At 52.0% G+C, this 12,558-nt stretch overlaps 1 protein-coding gene across 1 annotated transcript; it reads left to right on the forward strand.

The window, feature by feature from the left end:
• The first annotated feature begins 8,328 nt into the window (after positions 1-8,328).
• SOCS1 (suppressor of cytokine signaling 1) lies at positions 8,329-10,700 on the forward strand. Its single transcript, XM_036411121.2, has 2 exons — positions 8,329-9,021; positions 9,592-10,700. Exon 2 carries the CDS (start codon positions 9,642-9,644, stop codon positions 10,272-10,274), a length of 633 nt encoding a protein of 210 aa, XP_036267014.1. The 5' UTR covers positions 8,329-9,021; positions 9,592-9,641; the 3' UTR covers positions 10,275-10,700.
• The last annotated feature ends 1,858 nt before the right edge of the window (positions 10,701-12,558 follow it).

Raw genomic sequence — 12,558 nt, forward strand, 5'->3', positions numbered from 1 at the left:
CACATCTGTCTAGCAGGGTAATGGCTCCAACCTCAGGATATCAGCAACCCAAGGCATGTAAGAGCACCTAGCCCAGTGCCGGCACACGGTTGCTCTTATTCCCTTCTGTGTTTCATTTGGGCGGAAGGAATGAGGGGGAACATGTGGAGGTGAAAGATGGGACAGATGTGGAAATGAGGGGGGTGGCTGCAGTGGAGGGAGAGGGACTGAAAGGGGGCGTTATTGTGGTGGTTATTTCATAACAGATACATAATATTTCATTATAAGCAATAATATGTCAATTAAAGCTCAATAAAAAAAGAGAGTGAGTTTTGCAGGGCAGGCAGTGACATACAGTAGAAGGTCCTCTTTGAGAGCTCAGCTGTGTGGCCTTAGCAAGTCATTTCCTCTCTCTGTGCCTCAGTCTCCTCCTCTATAAAATGGAACACTAAAGTGTCTCCCTGGAGGGGTCATTGGGGTTCGCTGAGATGATGACCATGCAAGCATCTGCAGAGGGCCTGTGATACAGTCTGCACTGTGTCCCTTGACCCCTCACAGAAGGGCAATGTTCCAGGTTGATACCACTTCCCTCTGAGAGAGTGGGGTAGGACCGAAACAGGCTGGAGAAATTACCATTTACTGAGCTCATAGTACCAGATGCTGCTTTTAAAAAGTACATTTTTTATTTATTTCAGAAAGGAAAGGGAGAGAGAAATATCACTGATGAGAGAGAATCATTTATTGGCCGCCTCCTTGCATGCCCCACACGGGGGACTAAGTCTGCAACCCGGGTGTGTGCCCTGCCTGGGAACCAAACATTATGTTTAGCCACTGAGCCATGCTGGCTGGGCGATGCCAGATGCTTTGACATAAAGTATTTCCACTGAATCCACATCCCCTCAGCAGTAGGCATTACTGTTCCCATTTTGTAAATGAATGAGGTGAGATTCAGGTGAAATGATTTTATCAAAGTCTCCAAGAGAACATTCTAAGATCAGAGATTCATCCTTACCCCAAACCTCCTGGTTCCCATTTAAAAATGTAAAGCTATATAATCCCATGATAGTCTTTCACATCACAGTGAAAAGGAATTTGGTAAGTACTTCTAGGGAGCATGTTTGAGGAGATAGAGAGAGAGGGTCAGAGGATAAGGTCAGGGAATTTGAGCTCCAGTCACCAAAGGACCTCCCTATTCCCTGAACAGTGTCCTTTTACAATATGTCACTGAAAGCAGAAGAGCTTCTATTATAGAGACATGATCTATATAACAGAGGAAGTGGACTGGGAAGCAGACAGACTGGATCACTTGTGCGGTTTATAAACCCATCTTTAACCCCACATTTCCCTAAAATCAACATGCAGAATAGATGGTAGCGCAAACACACAGATATCCAGTTACTACTTGTACCAAGAAACTGCCATTCAAATCCACTCAGACACAGTGACCTAGGTTCACAAGCGGACTCCCAAATACCGCCCTCTCCCACCCCATACCGACAGGCACGCTTTCTCACGCCTCCCCTCTCACTGAAGCACACTCAAGTGAGCACTCGCAGACATATATCCACCCTCTTACAGTCAGACACTTGATGACAAGAGGAAAAAGTCAAACCACAGATTCATTCTTTCACTTACTTGGTTTGGGGTGGGGTGACAGTAGTTTGGGGGCAGGCCTGCTAGAAACCCAAATTCAGGAAACAGACGCCCAACTCAGCCACTGAGGCTATGCAGATTCTGAAGACGACCTATCTGCCTTTCAGATGGTTAGTTCAGCGGGCTTAGTGTGAGGTGAAGCCTGGGAAACAGACACAGCCCTGTCTGTGGTAGGACTGTCTGCTCAGCTGCCTGGGCGCTGTCACGCCTGCAGGTCCTAGATGTCACTGGAAGCCCCAGCCGGCCTGGGGAGGAGGGAGCAGTCCTGGAAGAGGCTGCAGAATCTGGGTTGAGATGCCCATTTGAGGTACAATTCAGGAGGAAAAACACCTGAAACTCTGTAGCCACCCAGACCCAGAGTCACTCCCTGTTCCCTCATTCCTTCTCCATCTAATCCCAGGCCTGTCTCTTACTCTCTCTGAGCCGAATCTGCATCTCATGTTCTGTGAAGGGCTCCAAGGGGCCAGGCTGTTCTTGATCGCTGCCTCCCTAGTCCTTAGCCCAGTCCTGCACATATTAGGAGCTCAGTAAATATTTGTTGAATAAATGAAAGAGCGGACATTAAAGCAACGTGAGATGCCACTTGTGTACCTATTGAATGGACAAAAATGGCAAAGGCTTGATAATGACAAGTACTAGTGCAGGCATAGGGAAGCGGACGTGGCCAAATGCCACTGTGGAGAGGGTAACAGGAACAGGCATATTGGCGGGCAACTGACAGTGTCTATTGGTGTTTAAAGTATACAAAGTGTTTCTCACACTTTGTGTGCCAAGACCTTGTACAGAGAGGTGCAAGGCTACATTGTTCGTAAGAACAAAAAACTAGAAACAATTTATGTGCCCATCCACAGGGGTGAACACTGAGGATGCCTTTTTCTAATATCATGCAGTTTTGTTTTGTTTTTTTTTAAAGAATGAAGTTGATCTATATATGTAGTCTATCCAGATTGCCATGATATGTTATTGGGTTAAAAGGGCAGATGGAGAAATATATAACATTTATAGAGGAAAAAATTATATGCAAAGCAACATTATATTCCTATGGGGGGAAATGCAGGCATGTGAATGCATAGAAAAAGACCTGGAAGGACACAGACCAACTGGTGTCTGAGGTTACATCTGGGGAAGGGAAATGCTTTCATTGTTTTACACAAGGAAATAAAAAAGTAAATTGAGGAGTTGGGGGATGGGAGAGTATCAATGAAGCATCTAGTAGGTGCTTACTCAGCAAAGCTTAGTTGACACTGAAAAGAGATAATTCAAGAATGTTGAATAAAATCTGACTGTAAAGTGCTATCTTCTCTCAAGCCAATGGCATCGGTCACTTTCTGAGTTTGAAGGTCTTGGCAAAGTGACTCAGAAAGCTCTCCCCAGAGGGACTCATGCCCCAGGGCCAGCCCGTTGCCTTTCCCGTCAAGCCTCTGCCTATAAACCAGTATGGTGGCACTGAGTGTCTCTCCTGCTTATCCTCAATTTTCTGTCTCCGGGCCTGTGCCTATGTGTGCTCTGCCAGGAGTGCGCTCCCTTCTCTTCCTTGGGCTAAGTCCCACTTGTTCTTTAACATTCAGGCCAAGGATCACTTCCTCCGGGTCCTGCTCAGGGCCTGCCGGCTTGGCCAGGTGCCTCCTCTTGCACCAGCAGACACTGGGCTTCGCCACGTCATGGGCCAGGGTCAGGCCTGCTGCTGGCCATTGTGCCCTGAAACGAGATAGCTCCTCAAACTGAGAGAACCAGGCTGACTTCAACCTCTCGCCATGGCACCTGCCACTCCCAACAGCTTTCTCACAGTGAGGGGCCCCTGAGCTGAAGAGAGTTCCTGCCCCCCACTCTCAATATCCCTAGCCTGCTGTGTCTCTTCTTGCGTCTCATCTCATAGCCTGGGTAAATTCTTTTTCCCCTAATGTCAGCTGCCAAAGGTAACTGCTACTGCTTCTTGCTGTTAGCTGCGGACACCTAATTTGCCACTTTTGGGATGGGGTAGGGTGGGAACCAGAGCAGCTTAATAGAATAGTATGTAAAAATAGAATAAATAGGCTCACGCAAGGTTCTGAGGGATTTGCTGATGAAAAGGCCTGCCAGCCAGGGCTTTGTGACAGTTCTTTGAGCCTCTGGCTTAAGTCAATGTGCCTGAAGGCACAGGCTGATGAGGTGGGGGTGGGAGCAGGGACTGAAACCAGGTGTCTGGACTCCACAACCAGTGTTCTCAGAAATCTTCTTCCTAGCCCCTCCTATTTTGGAGTTATTAACACAAGAATAGTGACTACTTTCTGAAAGCTGGTTAGTACCAGCTACTTCACATGACCTCCGACCAATCTCTTTTCTTCACCTGTCACATGGGAATGAATAGCCTGCTACTCGGTTCTCATCAAGTCTCCCCAGGATTGCCAAGGAGCCATTCTGTCATCACGCTGGAGTTCAGCCACCAGCTCATGTCATCACTCCCTGGCCTTGGGCTTCCTCTGTCCGAAGAGGAGAACATTCCCCTTGGACTCAAGTGTCCCAGCTGCACAGCCCTTCCTCCACTGGAACACAGGATCTTCCTGCTGTGGGAGGGGCTAGGACTAGGGTCTACTACACACAGTGAAGCAAGGCTCACCGAAACACATTCACCAAGTTCCATCGGCTCTGAGCCATGCTTTTCTCATCTGGTAAATGGTGCCACATAATTTCCAGAACCCTGAGGAAAAGGAAATAAGACAACATACCAAAAAGATGTCTTCGGCAAATGGTGATTCCCTTCCCAAGGTCTCCTGGGGAATAGTGACTGACCCCAGAACTCGGCTCTTGGACTCCCAGAGCAGTGCTCTCACCTACAAAGCATGAGTGTCCAGCTCTCCCTTAGGGGGTTTTACACCCATTTCAGGGGCTAGTGTGGTGACATTCCAGGCCAGTTAGGGGATGGTCATGGACAGTCATGAGGTATATCCCAAGGTCCATATTGAAGGTCATTATGGCTAAAGCCCTAGCTGTCTAAAAGGTCAGCAGCCAGAGGGCTCTTTCTCTCTTTCTACACTCAATCCTGCAGTATTTCCTGTGCTTTTAGGGTTGTTGCCTGTAGACAGGGTGAAATCCAAACCCCTCTCAACTCTCAGCAAGACCCTGCCCCATAGACTGGCCAAGCCTCACCCTTGCTTTGACATACGTCTCCTTTGTGATCCTTCAGCATTCCCTCACTCCACCTCGGGACCTCGGCACTGCCTCTTTTTTCTACTTGAACTCTTCATTACCCACTTTTATTTTATTTTATTTATTTATTTATTTATTTATTTATTTATTTTCATTAACCACTTTTAGAAAGACCTCAACTCCCACGTCACCACCTCCAAACAGCTTCCCTCACTGCTTTCTCTCACTCCTCCTCCACCCCATAAACATCTTGTGGCTCCCTTTTTCCCTGTTTATTTCCCCCATAGCACTTGTGATCTGAAAAAAATCCTGTGAATTCACTGTCTCCCCTACTTCCTGCTGGAAGACCTGAGTATCCAGTGCCTAGCAGACGGTAGACACTCAATAAATACCAAATAAGTGAAATAGATAAGGAAACTGAGGCACAGGAAATCTAAAGCTTGCCCCAGGCCACATGCTCATTAAGTGACAGATTTGTTGTTGATGTTAATCCTCACCCAAGGATTTTTCCCATCGATTTATTAGAGTGAAAGGGAGGGGAAGAGACAAACAGAGAGAGAAACACCACACCAATGTGAGAGAGACACATCAATTGATTGCCTCCTCTAAGTGCGCCAACCAGGGCTAGGGATCCAACCTGCAACCAGAACATGTGCTCTTGGCCCAGAATTAAACCTGAGACCCTTCAGTCCGCAGGCCAATGCCCTATCCACTGAGCCAAACCAGTTAGGGTTAAGTGACAGATTTAAACCCAGGCCATCTGATAATAGAATCCATGCTCTAAACCCCACAGTTCAGACTCCCATGGGAACCTTGTCTGTCCCACATATTAGAAGAGAAGGAGGACTGGGGAGCACTGGAGCAAAGAGCAGTTTCAAGATGACACATCCTAACCAGGGGCTCCTTTTCCCAGAAGGACTTTGCTGGGAAGAAAAACTGCAAAACTGAGCTCCAAGGGCCGGGTCCCTTATTTCTGGGTTTCCGGGGCCTGCCAAGTGGGGGAGGAGAACCCTCCCACATGTCTGGCTGTGGCCCAGCAAGCTGTGGACACAGGGCTGACACTGTTATAAGAAGTCACTTGTGCTGAGAATGTTCTCTGTGCTTGGCACTTTGCTTCAGGTTTTACATGCATTGATGCTCTATCTATGAGGTATAAAGTTCCAGAGCCCACTTTGCATGTGGGCCAAATGTGGTCTGGAGAGGGCAGTTGCATGTCCAAGATCACACATCTGGAGAGCAGTAGGCCTGGAGTCCAAACGCAGCCCAGGCTTGCTGTAGATTCTGAGGTTCCCAGGCTGCCTAACTTCCTGTGAGCCTAGCACCAGGCCTCCAGAAAGAATGACCCAGATGTTTGTCAATCAGCGCGTTTCTTTTTCCTTTTGGCATCTAGATTTGGTTTCATTTTTAAAACAAAGCTATAGTAACCATCAATGTTGGCATTGAAGAGAACACATGCGGATTTAGCAAGTGGGGCCTGACTCACTATGCTTTCACAACCAGGATCTGGACGGATTTGAGGAAGGGCCACTTGTTGTGCAGGCCAGGAAACTGAGACTCAAAGTGGCCCAGAGCCACAAAGGGCAAGACAGAGGCTTGGATGCCAAGAGCTTATAAATGAGAGGGAAGCTGGCAGCCCTCTACCCCTCCTCCCTAGGCAGGCTCAGGATCCAAATGAATCTCTGATTTCTTTGGCAACTACTGTTTTTTCCAGAAGATGGAGTGGTCCAACCCCCTGTGTATGAGTCTTGGCTCCGCCCCTTCTAAGCTGTATGCCCCTGGACAAGTGACTCCCCTCTTAGCCTTAGTTTTTCTATAAAATGGGCAGGTTGGATTGTTGTACACGAATCCAATAGTCTAAGGCTATTAAGGCATTTACACACAGTCAGCTTAGGCCAATATGTCCAGGATAAGTAAATTAAATGAAGGAGGGGGCTCCACAGGAATGGGCTGGAGGCTATCAGCAAGATGGAGGGTGGAGAGTAAGAGACAGAGGAACTGGTCCCCAGGGAAAAGGGGTGGCTTTCCTAAGAGACTGTCAATGGGAGTTGGGGGCACATGGGCCATCAGCTATTTATAGATTTCCCTCTGCCCAAGGAGACATGTTGGCAGGAAGAAAAGTCCTGCAAGGGCCAGACCAGCCTGGTTGCTTTCTTTGGGCTTGGACCACCCTTCCTCAGCTCAAATGAGAAGAGGTGGTGTTGCTCCTCCCCATGGCCAGCACCCGGGGGCCTGGTTTGCCCTGGTGAAATTCTCCTCCTCCTACTCTGCCTGCGCCTCCTGTAACCTGTGCTCCCTAGCCCGGGGCTTCTCAGATGGGCATAAGGAAGGGTGCCAAGTGTTTGCAGGCTTCAACATGCTGCACGCCCACAGGTGCCCCTGGGTGAACCACAACAGCAGCAGCAGCAAACACCTATAGAATGCTTATTACATGCCAGGGACTATTCTAAGCACTTGAACAACCTATGATCACTTATTTAATCCCCACTGCTAGGAGGGAGGTGCTATTGCCACCTGTCTCACAGGTGAAGAAGCCAAGGGTTCATGTCATGCTTAAAGGCACAGGGCTAGAAAGTCAGGTAGTTTGGGTCCACAGTCCACCTCTGGAATGGCCACAGCACCTGGCCACTGGCACATGCATGGCTCTGCATCTTGTCACCCCCTGCACACAAGCGCACGCATGTACATGCACCTGTCCCAGGACCACCACACCAACAACCAACACTAGCTGCTGTCACACAAGACTCGGGGAGCTGTTGGGATCCTAAGCAAGATTTGTCCTGGGGCTACCTTCCTTGTTCAGGAGGAAACACAGGGGCCTGGGTTTTGCCTGCCGGCAAAAGGCAGGCAGGAAAACGCTGCACCAGGGCTTCAAGGAGAGGAGCTGGCTAGTCGGTCACTGAGAGTTGCCTGTAGAGGGCAGTGCATGCCAGCGTGAGGCCAGCCACCATGCCCTCAGCCTGTCCTGTCTGCTGTGTAACCCCCTCCAGACTCGGACTACCCCACTCCCCCCAGCCCCAAACCCTCATTTGTTCTTTCTTCCCTTCAAAAATACATGTTCCAGTCAGGCACCTACTCCATGCCTTTCTACCAGACAGGATCACTGGATCACACATAAATGAACCAATTATAGCCGACACCACCATGCCCCTATCATCCCAAGTGTGAGTGCTGGTGGAGGCAGATGCTTGACTGAGCAATGGGAAGGAGGGGGGGAAAGGGGGAGAGAAAGGCTGCCAGTATAAAACAGTGGGTTTTAAGAATCACCACGCAAACCATCTTTTCATCTTTCCAAAGTGCTTTTGGAGGTCCCCAGCTGCTCTCTCCCCTAAATAAAAGTGTGGAAGGCATGCCTCCTCCGGAGTTTTCCATCTGACAGTCACTGCAAATCAGAGCCCCTCCCCAGCCTCAGTTTCTCCGGCGTAGGAGGCTGAGCCAAGGCCTCGGGGGACCTCGCCGGCCCCGCCCGGTTTCTGAGGAACTCGATCGGCATTGGAGATGCTCCTCCTGCGCTACCAACGGGTTCCTCCGAAGCCTGTGGTCAGGCCGCCACTTCCTGGGAAGCCCGAGACCAGACCAGCTGCAGGCGGGGAGTGCGGGGGAGGCTGCGAGGCTCCCGGACTACAGGGGAAGGACGCGGCTGGATTAGTCCCGAGAGGTCCGAGGCCAGACCTCCAGGTAGGGTGGGGAGGTCTGGCTGGAGCAGAGCAGAAGATAGAGACCTGCCGCGATGGGGACTGAGGCACCTGACGAGGAAAGGGCGAGTCAGGGCTAGTCCAAAGTATCCTAAAAGGTTTGGCTGCAGAAATCTGCGGCTGAAGGCAGGGGGACAAAATAGGGGCACTAGTTCCGAAAGGGGCGTCCCAGAAGTGGCCAAGGAGTTCCGGGAAGAGGCCAAGGATCTTGATGGTGGGGTTCCTGGGAAAGGTGCGAGGTTAGGTCAGGGCAAAGGTCCTCCGAGGGGAGGTCTCCCGAGTGTACGAAAGGTCGAGCCGGAGAAGCCGGAGAAGCCTCCCGCTAAGAAAAAGAAACCGAAAGTGGCGGAAGATTGGGGCCTGCAAGGGGTGGAGTCTGGGGGGCGGAGCGATAGCGCGGGGCCCCGCCCCAATCCGATTTAAGACTGGTGCAGGGGCGGGCGCGGAGCAGAGCGAGCTGCGGCCGTGGCAGCTGCACGGCTCCCGGCCCCGGAGCATGCGCGAGAGCCGCCCCGGAGCCCCCCGGAGCCCCCCGCCGCCCCTCCTGCGGCGCCCCGCGCCCAGCCGCCAGGTGAGCCGGGCACTGGGCAAGGAGGCGGGAGGGAGAGGGAGTGAACGGAAAGAAAAAGGCGGCCTGGAGTCAGGCTGGCCTCGAGGACTGCATTGTGGGGTTGCGGCCGCCACAGCCCCCGTTCCCGCCGGCCCCACCCTGGCAGCCCCCCGCGCGTAAGGTTCCCGTAGCGCAGCTTTTCTCCGGCCTTTGCCCAAATCGCCCAGACCAGGCGCCGATACCTGGCCTGGCCAGCAGGCGGCGAGCCGAGGACCATCCCGCAGATGGGACAGGCTTCCCTGGCACCTCTCTCCACGCCCCCTCCGTTTACCTAAACTCTGAGAGCCTGCAGGAGGCTGGCCCCTACCCCCAGTGAGCCCCCATCGCCTGGAAGTGCTCCGAGCACCTGAAAGTCCATTTTCAAGATAAAGCCCACTGAGGCTCAAAGGGGCGAGCGGTCTAGGTCCTGTAGTGTCAGCCACTCGGCTTTAAGCCTTCTCCCCGTCAGCCCCCCCCGCCCTCCGTTGCCTCGCGGCCCCTACCAGTCCTACCTGACCCAGACTCCGCTCACTGCCTGTCTCCCCCCATCAGCGCACCCCCGGACGCTATGGCCCACCCCTCCGGCTGGCCCCGCGTGTAGGATGGTAGCACACAACCAGGTGGCAGCCGACAATGCAATCTCCACGGCAGCAGAGCCCCGACGGCGGCCCGAGCCTTCCTCCTCCTCCTCCGCGCCCGCGGCCCTGGTGCGCCCGCGGCCCTGCCCCGCGGCCCCGGCTCCGGCCCCGGGCGACACACACTTCCGCACGTTCCGCTCCCACGCCGAGTACCGGCGCATCACGCACACCAGCGCGCTCCTGGACGCCTGCGGCTTCTACTGGGGGCCCCTGAGCGTACACGGGGCGCACGAGCGGCTCCGCGCCGAGCCTGTCGGCACCTTCCTGGTGCGGGACAGTCGCCAGCGGAACTGCTTCTTCGCCCTCAGCGTGAAGATGTCCTCGGGCCCCACGAGCATCCGCGTGCACTTTCAGGCCGGCCGCTTCCACCTGGACGGCAGCCGCGAGAGCTTCGACTGCCTCTTCGAGCTGCTGGAGCACTACGTGGCGGCGCCGCGCCGCATGCTGGGGGCCCCGCTGCGCCAGCTCCGCGTGCGGCCGCTGCAGGAGCTGTGTCGCCAGCGCATCGTGGCCACCGTGGGCCGGGAGAACCTGGGGCGCATCCCCCTCAACCCTGTTCTCCGAGACTACTTGAGCTCTTTCCCGTTCCAGATCTGACTGGCTGCGCAGGAAGCATTAACTGGGGCGCCTTATTATTTGTTATTAATTATTATTTCCTTGAAACCACGTGGGTGCCCTCCCCGCCTGGGTTTGGAGGGAGCCGGTGTGGAGGGCGAGGTCCCCTCCCCATCTTGGCTGGAGACAAGGCTACAGACCCCTACCCAACTCTTGGGGGCGTGCTCCCCTCCTGGTGCTCCCTCTGGGTCCCCCTGGTTTTAATAGCAGCTTAATTTATCTATATCTAGGGCCAGGACCTGAACTTGTACTTCCTACCTCTTCATGTTTACATATACCCAGTAACTTTGCACAAACCAGGGGTTGGGGGAGGGTCTCTGGCTTTTATTTTTCTGCTGTGCAGAATCCTATTTTATATTTTTTACAACCAGTTTAGGTAATAAACTTTATTATGAAAGTTTTTTTTTTTTTTAAAGAAAAATGGTTTCTAGAGCGTTTGCTTTGGTCAAAGGTTTTCCTTGGTTCTGAACGGGTCAGAGGAAAGGGATCCTAAGACTGACCAGTTTGGCTGGAGGTGGTGTGTGGTCCCTACTCTGTGGCTATGAACTCTGCTCAGTTCCCCCCGCAGCTGGGGGGTAGAGGAACCGGTGGTCTAGTTTTGGTATTGTATGTCTGGTTAAATGGCAGCTCACGTTTGAGCACTTAATGTGCACCAGATCCTAAGCGGAGCTTTCCCTGCTTCCACATACTTAATCCTATCAAGACACTCCTATGAAGCGGGGCTCTTTGCCCGTTTTACAGAAGAGAAAACCAGCACGGGGGCCGATCTGACTTTGGTCATTCCTGTGTCAAAGAAGACACTTGGGTTTTTCTTGGCTGTACATAGAGACTCTGTCTGAAATGGATGACAGAGAGAAAACTTCATTGTGACCGCAGTAACTTCCAGGAAGGAATGAGGGAGCGGGGGGCTTGATTTTTGGAAGGAGGAGTGGTACATTCTGAAATTCAGCATCAAGGGAAACGTTTTAGATGGGACGGAGGATACAGGGTTGGGCCTGACTTCCTTCTTCCTGCCCTGTTTTGTCTGGTGTACTTTTTGGTGAACACATAACTTGGAGTCAGACGAGGCTTTGTGGTCTGTGGTGGCTGGAGGGCCCTGCTGGTGGCAATTCCCTTTGCCTCTTGGGGCCTCAGCACAGGCTTCAAAAATGGGCTTGTTAGAGGAGGTGGAACCCTCAGCAGCAAGTGTCTAGGCATCACAAAGTGATGTTTTCAAGAGCCAGGGGAGGGAAGAGCTGCTCCAGGATGATTTTCTGGGTTGGCCTGCATCACCAGAAAGTCCCCCTGATATGGGCTTTATGGCTACTCCTGGCATCTGACCGGCTTGACAGATAAGCCATGCTGGCAACTCAGGGCTGTGTTGCTGCACCCGGTGAATTGAGCCATTTTCAGGTATAGGGTTAAGCAGACATCGCACTTCATTTTTAGAAGCTAGAATGGGCCTCTGCAGCCTTGGACATGCTTATAATGGAGTGTCCTAGTGTTTAATAATACCTTTCAGACTCCAAAGTGCAGCATAAAATTAACTTGAAATTTGGAGCTGCCCAGGCTTGTCTTGGGATTAAATAGGCTCCAGACCTCAAGGTGAAGGATAGCCAGGAGAGAGTCAGGATCTCGGAGAGCTTTGGCAATTTCATCCTTTAACAAGATGGGGTGGGAGGGAAAGGGGTGCTGTGAGGTCTCTGGCTCCAAAGAATCACTGCTTTCTCTTACCTACTTCCCTGCCCTTTGTTCTCTACTGTGTGGATCAAGTTCTGTCTTTGTTCTGACTTTCCCTGTCTCATACCCAGTTTGGGCAGTGCCTGGAAAAAAACAACACAGAGATCCAAGAAGGCAGTGCCTGGGCAGACCACAGACACTTAGTGAGAACTTAGTGTGTGTAGGCCCCTGAGCGACCTTGTCCAATCCTCATAACTGGCCTGTGAGTTAGAAGCCTCTCCCCCTTTTTATAGGTGGGAAAACAGGCTCAGAGAGGCACAGGACACACAGCAAGTGGTGGAGCCAGATGTTCAAAGTTAAGACGGTATTGCCTCAGAGGCTGGGTACCACTAGGTAACAGCCTCCCACGAGGCCTAACGGTCGTGATAATAATAATAACAGCAGCAGCTGCTCACATTTACATAGAGCGTTACTGTGCAGTCACCATTCCAAGCCCCTATTCAGCCTTCACCCCGGCCTTATGATTTACTAACATTTTACAGATGAGGAAACAGATGCTCATCTAAAGAGGGATGGATTAGAAGGTAGTTGACAATACTTTCAGGAT

The sequence above is a fragment of the Pipistrellus kuhlii genome, unplaced genomic scaffold, assembly GCF_014108245.1.
Source record: "Pipistrellus kuhlii isolate mPipKuh1 unplaced genomic scaffold, mPipKuh1.p scaffold_m20_p_4, whole genome shotgun sequence".
Taxonomy (NCBI): domain Eukaryota; kingdom Metazoa; phylum Chordata; class Mammalia; order Chiroptera; family Vespertilionidae; genus Pipistrellus; species Pipistrellus kuhlii.

Coding starts and splice junctions, on each gene's coding strand:
- SOCS1 (XM_036411121.2), top strand. CDS start 9,642: ATGGTAGCACACAACCAGGTGGCAGCCGACAATGCAATCTCCACGGCA.